This window comes from Elgaria multicarinata, chromosome 14, assembly GCF_023053635.1.
Source record: "Elgaria multicarinata webbii isolate HBS135686 ecotype San Diego chromosome 14, rElgMul1.1.pri, whole genome shotgun sequence".
NCBI lineage: Eukaryota > Metazoa > Chordata > Lepidosauria > Squamata > Anguidae > Elgaria > Elgaria multicarinata.
Genome location: NC_086184.1, coordinates 32,768,736 through 32,782,375, shown reverse-complemented (window position 1 = coordinate 32,782,375; position 13,640 = coordinate 32,768,736). Strand labels below are relative to the sequence as shown.

General features: G+C 53.0%; 1 protein-coding gene across 1 annotated transcript; it reads left to right on the top strand.

Moving 5' to 3' along the window:
- CFAP20 (cilia and flagella associated protein 20) lies at positions 1-8,591 on the top strand. Its single transcript, XM_063140917.1, has 6 exons — positions 1-198; positions 4,027-4,106; positions 4,550-4,661; positions 5,396-5,584; positions 7,409-7,519; positions 8,453-8,591. Exons 1-6 carry the CDS (start codon positions 115-117, stop codon positions 8,456-8,458), a joined length of 582 nt encoding a protein of 193 aa, XP_062996987.1. The 5' UTR covers positions 1-114; the 3' UTR covers positions 8,459-8,591.
- The last annotated feature ends 5,049 nt before the right edge of the window (positions 8,592-13,640 follow it).

Below are 13,640 nucleotides of genomic sequence, written 5' to 3'. Positions count from 1 at the left end.
GAGAGACGCGCTTGGCGGCGGCGGCTGAGGAGGGCGCCCGACTACCCTCCCTCCCTCCATCCCGCCCGGCGGAGCCAGCCCGGCCGGCCGGCTGTTCCTGCCCGCGGCGGCGGCATGTTCAAGAACACGTTCCAGAGCGGCTTCCTCTCCGTCCTCTACAGCATCGGGAGCAAGCCGCTGCAGATCTGGGACAAGAAGGTGGATGCCGGGAGGGGGAGGGGGGAGGGGCGCCGCCGCCGCCGCCGCCGCCGCCGCCTCCGCCTCCGCCTCCCGCGCTGTGGGGCGGAGGCAGGGCGGAAGGCCCGAGCGCGGAGGGAGCGGAGCGCGGGCGCTTGCCAAGAGCGCGTTTCTAGCCCTCATGGCTGTCAGTAGGCGGGAGGGCGCCCTCCCCTAGGAAGGGGCCGCCCCGCTTCCCCCTCTCCTCCTCCTCCTCTTCTCCCCGGCCCCCTTCCCGCTCGGCGCTCCCAGTCCTTGCAGCCGTTCCCAGCCCGCACCCCCGCCCCGCCCCGCCAGCAGGGAGCCCGCGCAGTCGCCCTGCCCTGTCTCCCAGCAACTGGTAATAATAATAATAATAATAATAATAATAATAATAATAATAATAATAAATTTATTAGAACAGGAATCAATACATCTTAAAAAATCATGATTTAACATTGATCTGGATAGGCCTGCTGGAAAAGGCTAGTCTTTAAAGCTGCCTTAAAATCACACATAGTGTTAATAGGTTAGGCCTCATCTAGAGTATTGTGTCCAGTTCTGGGCTCCACAATTCAAGAAGGACGCAGACAAGCTGGAGCGTGTTCAGAAGAGGGCAACCAGGATGATCAGAGGTCTAGAAACAAAGCCCTATGAAGAGAGACTGAAAGAACTGGGCATGTTTAGCCTGGAGAAGAGAAGATTGAGGGGAGACAGGAGAGCACTCTTCAAATACTTAAAAGGTTGCCACACAGAGGAGGGCCAGGGTCTCTTCTCGATCCTCCCAGAGTGCAGGACACGGAATAACGGGCTCAAGTTAAAGGAAGCCAGATTCCAGCTGGACATCAGGAAAAACTTCCTGACTGTTAGAGCAGTACGACAATGGAATCAGTTACCTAGGGAGGTTGTGGGCTCTCCCACACTAGAGGCCTTCAAGAGGCAGTTGGACAACCATCTGTCAGGGATGCTTTAAGGTGGATTCCTGCATTGAGCAGGGGGTTGGACTCGATGGCCTTGTAGGCCCCTTCCAACTCTGCTATTCTATGATTCTAAGGCATCCGGGAGAGGAGGCCGCCACCACCACCGCCCCCGTGAGCTGCCCTTCGCAGCCGATCCCCCCAGTTTAGGGTGACCCTATGAAAAGGAGGACAGGGCTCCTGTATCTTTAACAGTTGTATTGAAAAGGGAATTTCAGCAGGTGTCATGTGTATATATGGAGAACCTGGTGGAATTTCCTCTTCATCACAACAGTGAAAGCTGCAGGACCTATACTGCAGCTATACTGTGACCAGATTTAAAAGAGGACAGGGCACCTGCAGCTTTAACTGTTGTGATGAAGAGGAAATTTCACCAAGTTCTCCATATATAAAATGAGGCCTGCTGAAATTCCCTTTTCAATACAACTGTTAAAGATACAGGGGAGGGAGGGAGGGTGGTCGGTCACCCTAACCCAGTTCATCGACGCGGTGTGTGAAGCAGCCCTCCCTCGGACAGGTCCGAGCCTCCCTCCCACCCTTGGGCTTCACGGGATGGCCCGGCGGGGGAGGGGAGGCCCACGTTAAGCGCCACTCTCCTGCCTGCCCCCGCCACGCACTCCCGTTTTTCTAGGCTAAGGAGCCCCCCACGTCGCTCCCCCCTGGTCATTTCCGCTGCCCTCTTCTGCACATTCCCCAGTTTAACACTCTCCCTTCTTCAGCTGCGGCAATCACGGACACAGTCCAGGAAACAGTATGTGAAATAAGGGGCGGAGCCCCCCCCCCCCCCCCGCAAATGCAGCACTTTGCATATTTGCATTAAACTGCATTTGCCTTTTTAATGCACATTCACCTAGATCAGCCTTCCTCAACCTGGGGCTCTCCAGATGTGTTGGACTGCACCTCCCAGAATGCCCCAGCCAGCTGGCTGGGGCATTCTGGGAGTTGCAGTCCAACACATCTGGAGCGCCCCAGGTGTGACCTAGAGCGATGCAATACTTTTGGAGGTCTCTGCAACTGTTTTTATCACTCTTTAAGTAATTTAGTGCCATCAGTAAATTTAGCCCCCTTGCTGCTCACCTCTAATCTCAGATAATTTATGAGTAAGTTTAGAAACACTAGTTCCTTCCTATACAAATCCTTGGAGGATCTCACTTTAACATCCCTCCAGTGTCAGATGTGTCCATTTATTCGTCCACTTTGTTTCCTGTTGTTTAACCCTAACCGATCACCTGGTGTCCTCCTATTCAGGAGCTTTTGGTGAGGGACTTCGGTAAAAGCTTTTTGAATTGTGGATGCTTGAGCCACTTCACAGTTTTCTAGCTCAGAGGCCAATTTTAGAGGCAATTTACATATTTCACATTTCAGTTCTTGTAAGACCTGTGGGTAGATGCCATCCAGTCTTGGTGATTAATAAATCTTAATAGGTTGATAAGGCCTAGAACTTCATCTTGTCACTACTGTCTTTAAGAACTCTTGAATGGAGTGAATCACCATCTGGACCTGGTGATTTGTTTGTTTTGAATTTGTTAATAAGGTCTAGAACATTATCTGTGCAGCCTGATTCCAGCTGGGCATCAGGAAAAACTCCCTGACTGTTAGAGTAGTACAACAATGAACCAATTCCCTAGGGAGGTTGTAGTCTCTCCCACACTAGAGGCCTTCCAGAGGCAGCTGGACAGCCATCTGTCAGGGATGCTTTAAGGTAGATTCTTGCACTGAGCAGGGGGTTGAACCTAATGGCCTTATAGGCCCCTTCCAACTCAACTCTTCTATGATATTTGTTTTGTTTTTGCATTGTTTGTTGTCTACTTTAATTTCTTCTGCAGTGATGGGAGATAAGAGCTGGGGTGGCAGGGACTCCATGATCTCAGAATATCTTTGGGAGCACAGAACTTGGCAGGGCTATCCTCAGCATTAAGCTAAGAAATATTTGGCTTCTTGGATATGAAGGGAAGCATGTTTCCAGTTACATTTCTATAACACCTATTAGCCAAAGCTCTCTGGGGTGCTTCACTTAAAAACACCAACATATAAACTATAGCAACATAGTTATGTGTTGGTGGTGCTTATGTTCAGAGCACCAAAGAGAAAGGAATAGTCCTCGATGGTGGTCCCTGAGTACCTCTAAATAATAATAATAATAATAATAATAATAATAATAATAATAAAAAATTTCTTACTTGCCTCTCCGATTGGATCGAGGCAGGGAACAGAGCCACTGGCTCTGAAGAATGTGTAGCCACAGATGTATCTTGAGTCTTCTGGATCCCAGTTTAGCATAGGTGATGGTGGGGCTATGGCTGCATTTGTGAGCGTTTACGTCACAAACAGGCAGGTGCATCTGGGGAAGTGGCCTGGAGTGTCGGCAGGTGTGTCCTTAAATGGGCAGAGGACAAGTGTTTATACATTGGCAAAAGGAGAAGCAACCAGGTCTGGGGGGATTCCGGCATCTGTGTGTTAGCCCAAGACCATAGCTGAGGAGCCCTGGAAACTGCTGCCTGGCTTTCCAGGAGGGAGCTAGTAGGGCCATGATTCCCCCGGGGCTGCTCCTTCTCCAGTCCTCTGCATCCCTGCTGTTCCTAGTTTCCATGCAGTTTTCTCTTTCCTGTGCAAGGAAACTGCAGTGTCTTTGGAAACCAGAGTTCTAGAACAGAATCCATACCATGCGCGTGGGAATAAGTTTAGATGCTTTGGTTGGGACTCTGTTTGTGCCTTTGTTCGGCTGCATCCAGTCCCGCCTTGGTCTTGCAGTCTCCACTTCTGTTTCGGAAGTGTTGTCTTCCTGACAGGAGTCTTGGATGTGCCTTGCAGGAATGCAGGAGTGATGCGTTGTTTCCGTCTTCTCCTCTTCTAGGTGCGGAATGGCCACATCAAAAGAATCACAGATAATGATATTCAGTCACTGGTGCTGGAGATTGAAGGAACCAATGTCAGGTAGGGAGGATTCCTTCCTAATGTCCCACGAGAGCCCCTCATCCCAAAACATCTTCCTGTCCCTTGTGTGATACTAGGCCTCTGCAGACAGGGAAGTCTACTCTCCGGTATATTAGCACACTGCTGACTGAATTATCTGAAAGAAGGTTGCTATGCTATATGGTCTTGGTACATATGCTGAAATCATCTTGGGGTTTAGAAAGCACAGGGGAATCATGGTGGGCTTCCAATGGTCACGGAGGCTTGGGGAAGGGAACTCTTCCAACCCACACAAGAGGTGGAAACCTCACCAGTTGATCTAATTTTCCAAAGTGCCTTCAGCCCCAAATGCTGTGCCTGGGTTTCAGAGCCAGGTGTCATTAGAAAGGTTCCGCAAAGAGGGCGGGTCTTGCTCTGCCCACCAGCTACAGCTGCCAGTTTCAACGTGCTTCTCTCTTACCCAGTACCACCTACATCACGTGTCCTGCTGACCCAAAGAAGACGCTGGGGATCAAACTGCCTTTTCTGGTGATGATAATCAAGAACCTGAAGAAATACTTTACCTTTGAAGTGCAGGTGAGTGCCCGGGGAGCCCATGGCAGGTCCAGGGTGTGGCGGCACCAGTGGGCAAAGTCCTTGCTCTTCCCCTCTTCACCCTTCTCCTTTACTTGTGCAAACTGACCAAGTGAATCCAAGGACCAACTCTGCCAGTCAAGCATCTAGATTGGCGGCCCTGCCAAAATCGCCCCACCCATTTTGCCTTTGTCCGTGCTGCCAGCTGTCTCGCGAAAGCTGCTCTGGGTAATGGCAAACTTTCCTCAACAGGGTGAGTTGGGGAAGACCAACAACTTTGCCCACTAGACTTTGGGTCATGCAGTGCACGTGGGGATGGCAGATGCTCTGCGGAAGGCCTCCTCTGGCTATCAGAGACGCAGCAGCCACTCACCGCCCGCACCCCTGCCGTTCTCCCCAGTTTCAGATCCTCTGCAACAGTGGGGATTCCTCCTGGGGGGAGCAGCGTGGAAGCCAGTGGGGCTCCGTAGGCTGGATGGGGGCCCTCCATGGCCCAAAGGTTTGGCCTCCCCTTTCTCGCCACTCATCCTGATGCAATTCCTCACCAGCACCCAAGTTGGGTCCCTGCCAAGACCAGCACTGCTGGGGAGCCTCCCTCCAGAGGCAGCTGAGGCCCGACTGCCCAGCCTCCTGTGGCCATGCCTGGGTGGGTGGGGAGCCGTGGGCTGGACGGGAGCCCCGGGCAGCCCTCCTCTCTTCTCGACAGCTCCCCCCTTTTCAATGTCTTTCTGTGTTAGGTGTTGGATGATAAAAATGTGCGCCGGCGGTTCCGTGCCAGTAACTACCAGAGCACGACCCGGGTCAAGCCTTTCATCTGCACCATGCCGATGCGCCTGGATGATGGCTGGAACCAGATTCAGTTCAACCTGTCCGACTTCACTCGGCGCGCGTACGGCACCAACTACATTGAGACCCTGAGAGTCCAGGTAAAGAGCTTTCTCAGGGCCGAGGCGCCTGTTTTTCAGCTGCTGGCGTGGAGTTTCCTCTGGGGTGGAAGAGCCAGCGCCAGAACTCCCCCCCACCCCCGTTCAGCCCCTCCTCTGTAGGCTGCTCCTGCTCGGACCCTCATACGTCTTGGGGGCTCCCAGTGGCTGTTTCCCGGATGGATCAGGGAGCCTGCTGGCCAAAGTGCCCTTTGGCTCTTCCTGTCTGGAACATTACTGGGACAGATAATAAAGAAGGAAATACCAAAAAACACGGCTCCTTCATGGCTATGAGGCGGAAAGTTATTTTATACTTTTCAAATCTCAACAGTGCTTGTAGCTTATTTATTAATTTGTTTAGAGTATTTTTATCCCGCACCTCAACCAAAAAGGCTCTTGGAGCGGCTTACAATTGATCAGGCTGACATTCTAAAAAAGACATGACACACAAGGAAAGGGGATGGGGAGGGAAGAAGGAGAAAATAAAAAGAAATTTAAGGAGACTGTTCAGGCTGGTGGGAAGGCCCTGCTCCCTCCTCCCATCTCCCAGTGGAGGGGCAGATCAACAGCGCCTTCTTCTTCCCCACGGGGTTAGCCCTGTGTGTGTGGTGTGTGTGGTGGTGGTGGTGTCCCAACTGATGGTCTTTTTGTGAATGGCTCAAAGAGCTTTGGCTACTGGGCAGTATAGAAATATAATGAATATGTTAAAAATGCACTGGATTTAAATTGTTTTAAAAGGTTGAAGGTTAGTTTGCGAAGTTGTCCTGGCAGTAGGCAATACTCCAGAGAAAGGTAGCTTCTTCAGAAAAGGACGTTTCCTTTTTGCACCTCAGCAATGCTGCGTCGCCTGCCAAGGTCTGTCGGGGTGGAGCCTGCCCTCATTCAGTGGCTCCCGAGCACGTCCTTTGAGCACCGGAGCTGCCAGGCTCAGGCCCTGGGCCAGCGTCTCCACTTGAAGAGAGGGTGTTGGCTAGTGGAGCTCGGCAGGACCTTGGCAGCTGACCCCAGGGAACATCCATGGTGGGCTGGATGGACCAAGGCAACGTCATCTGTTCAGGTGGTTTTTGCCTGGTGCTGTTATTATTATTATTATTATTATTTATTTATATAGCACCATCAATGTACATGGTGCTGTACAGAGTAAAACAGTAAATAGCAAGACCCTGCCGCATAGGCTTACAAACTAAAAAACCATAGTAGAACAATAAGGAGGGGAAGAGAATGCAAACAGGCACAGGGTAGGGTAAACAGGCACAGGGTAGGGTAAAACTAACAGTATAGAGTCCGAACAACATCAGGTTTTAAAAGCTTTAGGAAAAAGAAAAGTTTTTAGCTGAGCTTTAAAAGCTGCGATTGAACTTGTGGATCTCAGATGTTCTGGAAGAGCGTTCCAGGCGTAAGGGGCAGCAGAAGAAAATGGACGGAGCCGAGCAAGGGAAGTAGAGACCCTTGGGCAGGCGAGAAACATGGCATCAGAGGAGCGAAGAGCACGAGCGGGGCAATAGTGTGAGATGAGAGAGGAGAGATAGGAAGGAGCTAGACCGTGAAGAGCTTTGTAGGTCAACAAGCTGTGAGACGAGCTTGTGAGTCAGTACCTGCTAACACAGCCTTCCCCGACCTGGTGCTCTCCAGATGTGGCCTCCGTGCTGGGAATTGTAGGCCTACACATCTTGGGGAACCCTTGTTTGGGGCAGGCTGTGCTAAGGCCTCTGAAGGGGAGGCCTGGGGCTGGCCTTGCTGTGGTGCAGTGGGACCCTGCTTCCATAGAATGCCTCCTTGTTGCTGTTTCCGCGTAAACTAAAGCAAAACCCAAATCTGTCTTTTCAGATCCATGCGAACTGTCGCATCCGCAGAATTTACTTCTCTGACAGACTATACTCCGAGGATGAACTTCCTGCTGAGTTCAAGCTTTACATCCCTGTCCAGAACAAGGCCAAGGTGAGCAGTGGGGGATGGATGGAAGTCCAGTCTGCCGTGTGCGAGAGAGAGTGAATGGGAGGAGGGCTGCGAAATGTTCAAATAAGGTAGCTGTGGGAGCAGAAACAGTTGAATAAATGTTCTTGAAGCGGATGCTGCTGAGGGTGATGGCATCTGAGGCCAGGAAGGAGCCAGCCCACATCCTTCCTCAGGTACTAAGCGGGGCTGGAGAAGGGGGCGCTGGGTGGACTTGGCCTCTGCCAGAGATAGTTTTCCAATGGATGTGGGAGGGTGCGGATGCTGGCTGGCTCCTGCTCTAACACGTCGTCATATTGGGGGTGGAAAGGGAATTTCTCCCCAGGCCAGATCAGGGCTGTGAGTCCCTCTCCTTGTCTGTGAGTGGCTTGGCGTTTTTTAATAGTTCCATAAATTGCTAGAAACTTGTTCTCTCTTGGCTCTCTGCTTGAACACTTCATCCTCTAAATGTATGGTGGTGATTGAGGCTGGGATTAAAGGCAACGAACAGACTGATCAGAACGGCCGCACAGTGTGCCACGAGGCTCGCCGTGTCCCCATTAAATGATGTTATGGCTATCTTCAAGTCCATCCCGGGGGTCCAGCGGCAGGAGCGCTGAGAAAGCCTGGCCTCTGTGAATACATTCACACCGAAGGAGCTGGCTGCCCTCTCTGAGAAGGGCTTTGACCTGGTGTCATCTTATCCAGTCAATAAGCGTGCATCTGAAAGCCTGTCAGCCCACAGTGCTGTTATTATGAGGACACGGAACTGAAAAGCCTTCAGCAATCAGTGGCCCAGAGGAGAAATCGGTGTTCATATTACGGTCTTGGACGAGCCTCTCTCTTGCTGTCGTGCAGACACACTGCGCCTACTGGAGAGGGATATTGTAGAAAGAGAATGTTAGAAATCTGTGCCTGTGTTCCTCTCTCCCCTCACAGCAATGACAGCCTGTTGGGAAGCCCTCTGAGAGATGCACTGTGAAGACGGGTGGAAGAGTGTGGATTTTTTTATTCAAAACAAAATGTAGATGTTGATTTACCTAGGGTAACTTTATTTAATAAAAAATGGTATCTGTAATGCTGGGACCAGACGCAACTAACCATGTCATTGTTCTGAGCCAGAGATGGCCCATGCTCAAGCCTGCAGCTGAAGGGCAGCCTGTGAGTTCCGGCGCCTGACCTTGAGCGCGTGCCGAAAGCTTTGCTGAAGCAATTCTGGGATCTTCCTGCCCTCCCAAGTGCCGGGGGCTTCCCTTCTGTGCCCTTCACGTCTTGGTTTGATGTATTCTCCTATATATGCGTGGACTCTTCTACCCCCCCCTCCCCCCGCGGCTATTAAATATTTGGTTTTCTTTGTAAGGCTGCTCTTGGTCTCCTCCTCCTGATGGCTTGTGCCAGTGTTAGATGTGTGGTGCAGGCAGGTGGGTGCTGTTGCTGTAGTATTTTGACGCCAGGGCCACGCCCAGCACCGCTTGCCCCTTCCCAGGCTGGGTGCGTGTGCTGTGAGCTGGTGGATTGGACGTGAGCTCCATTTAGCGTCAACATTTGAATCAAGTTGGAAGAGGGTGTACGGGATCTGTTGCTTCCCACTTTGGGGTCTCTTCTAGGCTGTTTCACCCATTTGCTGTATGGACATAAATAGCTCAAAGTACGCCAGGTCTCCTGCTAGCCTTTTTGTTGGAAGCATTTGAAAGGTGTTGAACTCCCACAGTGCTCTTCTCTGGGTTTTCTGGCAGCAGTGGGAGCTGCACTCTTACCCTCGGAGGCTGAGCATTGACCTCTCAACACAACGATGCCCTGTGGTATTTCTTTGGGGAGCAGCTGGTCAGCCTGCCAGACGCTGCCCCTAGAGCCCTTTTCACCTTGCTGCCACTCTGCCTGACTGCTTCTCTGGGGTGTGGATGGAAGTCCTTACCCAGTTGAATGGCAAGGCGGAAGGCTCCTTTGCTGGCAGGAGAAGCTCACATGGGACTCAGCGGAGCTCCGGCATGCACAAAAGCCGTGGACATGTACTTTATCCTTAATCAGCGGACGTAGGGCCTGCTTGGTAAGGAGTCTTGGGGGCAGGAGAATTCTATGCGGAGGAGAGGCTGGAGATGGAGGTTCTGCCTTCAAAAGCCAAGCTGTGTCCAGCCTGCACATGTGCAAATGTTTCTTTCATGTTCAAACATTAGAGAGAGAGAGAGTGTCCCCCATCTGCATAGAGCAGCCTTCCCCAACCTGGTGCCCTACGGAGGAGGAGTTGGGCTACCTTGAGGAGAAGTGGGATTGCAGTGATAGCTTGCAAGTATGCCAAGATATTTCCTGCCGTAAAGGATTTTTTTCAAAAACTGTTGTTTGGAAAAGCCTGGTGCCTTTGCTAACATCTGAAAAGAAGTGAATGGGATCCTCCTCGTGCTGCTGCTCCTCCTCCTGCTGACCCTTGGAGGAAAGGCCCAAGCCCAAGCCGTCTTTGCCTTCCCTTCCCGGGCCAGAACTGCCCACCAGGTGGGGCTCTGTAATCATAATCTTCTTATTATTATTATTATTATTATTTATTTATGTATTTATTTATTTAGCACCATTTATTTATTACCCGCCTCTCCCTCTAGATCAAGGAAGGAAACAACCTCAAATATAAAAATACTATAAAATATATAAAACTGATTAAAAACATACAAAACTAATACATTACTAAAACAACAGCCAGACAATGTCGTTTCCTCTCCAAGGGCAGGAAGCGGGGCTCCTTGGTGTTTTCCATCGGGGGAGCGGCGCGATTCCCTGGCCTTGGCGGGAGAGAGCAGCGCACAAGGGCAGCAGCTGAGAAGCTGCCTGGTGCTGGAGGCCTGAGCCCAGCTGCCCCTGAGAAGCTCCTGGCAGGGACGCTGGTGGCCCAGAAGGCTGAGCTGAGGAGAGCTGCGGAGGGTCCAGCCCAGCCCCTCTGCCACAACCCCATAACCTCGGGCTGCAGGACCCCATGGGACTCCCCATCCCATCCTGCCCCTGTTGACCGGCTCCCACCTGCTGAGGGCCTGAGGCGTTGCTCATCCCAAACCGCCAATTGCTCCTGCTCCGGTGCCACCCACTCACTCACCCCTGAGTTGTCACGGATCCCAGGAAATGAATGTGACGGTTGGGCATTGCCTCGCTGCTGCCTTGGGCGCTGGGCTGTGTGTCTCCTGCCAGGATTCTAGATCATGCACTTGGGAGGACGTTGAGATCTGGGGCGGGGGGGGGGGGTGAGGGAAGAAGACGGTGCTCGCTGTGTCCCCTGCAGGTGTGGCTTGGACTCTCCTTGCAGCCAGCTGGTTGCATGTCCATCACACTCGAGTCTGAATTTCATGGGCTGATCTCAGGATTTGGAAGGACCTCCCTGCCTCACCCCCCACCCCCCAGCCTTGGCTAGAACAAGTGGACTGAAGACACATCTGCACTGCACAAGGCCGTGATTGTCCCAAGTCCTCAGCATCTGGTGCTGCGCCTCTCCCACATCCCGGCCTGGATCTCCTCGCTTCCTGGCGCCTCTTCCTCCCCCCCCCGCCTGCCCCCTGGACAGCAGCCAGACACAGATGGAGAGCCAAGATGCCCTTTCAGGGGGGGGAGCAGACTGGGCCCACTGGCCAGGGGGAAGAGAATGAGGGTCTTTCCCTGGTCTCCACAGAGAGGCATTCACAGGAGAGGAGACACAAAAGCTTGTGATGGCCGCCTCTTTCAAAGTTGGGGCGGGGGGAGAGGGCACGAAAGAAAGCCGTGCCTGGAAGGCCAAGGGAGTGAAGACCGCCTGGGCTGCCAATGGAAAGAGAGGCCAGAGGGACGCAGGCCAACGTTTGCGCCCGAGGGCAACTGCCTCGGAGGCTGCCTTGCCACTGGCAAGGCGCTGGAGCAGGGGCAGGTGTCAGCTGTGTCTGTGCCGCAAGGCCTTCCTGGCACTCTTTGGACCTGACGGGACTTCCAGGCGCACAGCTGCTCCACGTCCTGGTTGGTTGCCTGGTTTTTACTCCCAGAGTGGCTCACATATGCTCAAGGCCAGCAAAGCAATCCCTGTCCACGGGTGGGAGAGCGAAGCTAGCCGCCTCTGCTGCCGTGGGGGCAAGCAGGCAAGCTGCAGCAGCGCCCTGCATGTGGAAAGACAGCCTGTCGTAACACAGCCACGCTTGATGCGTGCTCCTGACAGACAGCCCTGTCTCTCCCTGCCCCCCAGCCCCATTGCAACAACATCCGTTCTCCCTGCCGCCGTTGGAAGTGGTGCACGCTTTCCCGTAGGAAGGTGTTGATCATACCATCTCTCTCCGCCGTGAGAGCCTTTTTTGGCTGAATGGCGGCATAAAAATCCTTAAATAAAACTGTCCCTACGTGGGACCCACGCGAAGAGCCTGCAAGTGGGGAAGGGCCATGCAGGTGCTGGGATTTGGCGAAGACAGCACTCCGGCCGGCTCCTGGGAGCAAAAGGGCCCTTGCCCAGTGGGGAGGCAGGCAGGCAGGCAGGCAGGCAGGCAGGCAGGCAGGCGCCCAGTCTGAACCAGCACCCACGTTACACACACAGACACGGAGCTGCTTGCCTGAGGGGCTGCGCTGGGGCACGTGGGACCAGCAGAACACCGGTGTGTGTGTAAGTATATATATAGCCAAGCAATGGGTCTCAATCTGAGGGGCAGACCCCTTTTCCCCGCTAGAATACCCACTGCGCCAGTGCGGAGAGTCTGTGCTGGCCCTGCGACGGAAGCAGCAACTCAAGCGAAGGCTTCCGGACTGCACGTGGCAAATGGGTAGCAATTGCTTGCCTAAACTTGTGTGATATAAATGAATTGCATGGAAATCGATACAGCTTCTGCTGTGAATGCAGTCTTTTAAGCAACTCATTTGTGAAGTACTCTTGGAATTCTCCTGTAGAAGCTTTCCCCTAAATTATATTATGTTGGAATCAGGTAAATCTTTTTTTCTGGCATGCGCCACAGCCAGCTTGTGGGGGGTGGGGCAACGTCCCTGCTTCTTTGATCACGCCAAAGGAAACTCTTTACTTGGCTCAGGTCTGAAGGTGGGCACTGACTGGAACTCACCCTTTTTCGGCACGATGACCCAGCTACAGGTGCAGGAGATGCAATTCACTCATGAGAATACAGGCAAAGCCCTCAGGCGCACGGTTACGGTTTGCTTCGAAGGGCTCCGTGTGCAGGGAGAGATGCTGCAGTTACCACATAGCCCATGATCTCACATCCTCTGGAGATGTTCAGAGTTCACAGAACAACACAAGCAGCATTCCAGGAGGCAGAATCAATAACGAATGTATCTGACGGGCCTCCTAATGGGGTCAGCAGCCAGTAGTGGCTTCCTGGGGGAGGGGGGAGATCTAATTTGGTTAACAGTTTCAGGAAGGCAGCAGCTGTGGGGAGAGCAAGAAGTGGGCTTTAATCCCAACATAAGCTCACAAAGAAAGCTTAACAGAAACCGAGCAAAGGCAGAAGAGCCGGGACATTGCGGTAACAGAGCACACAGGGTCAAAGCCCCAGGACCTTTACATTAGCAGGGATGATGGCATCCTCTGCCATCCTCTGAGCACAGTAGTTGGGGCAGGGGAAATGGGTTTCCCTAGCAGCCCTGTGCCTTCTGAGGAGTGATCCCTGTTGAAATGGAAAGCATTTTTGGGGCGGCTTGGCCTTGAATGGGAAGTTAAACCCCCGTTGCTGTGCCATGTGGGGATGAAAGCTGCTAGAACTGGATGGTTGACTTTAAGATAACACGTTTCTCTTTGGAAGGGGCCTACAATGCCATCGAGTCCAACCCTCTGCTCACTGCAGGAGGTTGCTCAATGCAGATGATGATTTATTATAGGGGTGTGCACGGACCTCCCGCTCCGCCCCGCGGGCCGATCCGAAAATTTTGGGTCGGCCTGCTCCGCTCCGCTCTGCCTATACTCCGCTCCTCTTCGCCGCGGAGCTCCGGCTCCAAATCGGAGCTCCGCAGTGGAGGGGAGTGGCGCCAGGTAAGGCCGGGAGAGGAGGGCGGGAGGTTTACCGGGCCCTGCTGCCATCGCCGCCCGTGCGGAGATGGCGGCAGAGCCCAGTAAGGAACCAAGGGGGAGGGAGGGCCTTACCTGCCTCCGTCTGCGGTCCGTCGGCGTCTTCAATTGAGCCCGCGGTTCAACCAG

Bases quoted from the DNA above. Each gene is read 5' to 3' on its own strand.
- CFAP20 (XM_063140917.1), top strand. From the start codon at position 115: ATGTTCAAGAACACGTTCCAGAGCGGCTTCCTCTCCGTCCTCTACAGC. The intron at 4,107-4,549 runs GTAGGGAGGATT...TCTCTTACCCAG, and splicing joins ATTGAAGGAACCAATGTCAG to TACCACCTACATCACGTGTC. The intron at 5,585-7,408 runs GTAAAGAGCTTT...CTGTCTTTTCAG, and splicing joins TTGAGACCCTGAGAGTCCAG to ATCCATGCGAACTGTCGCAT.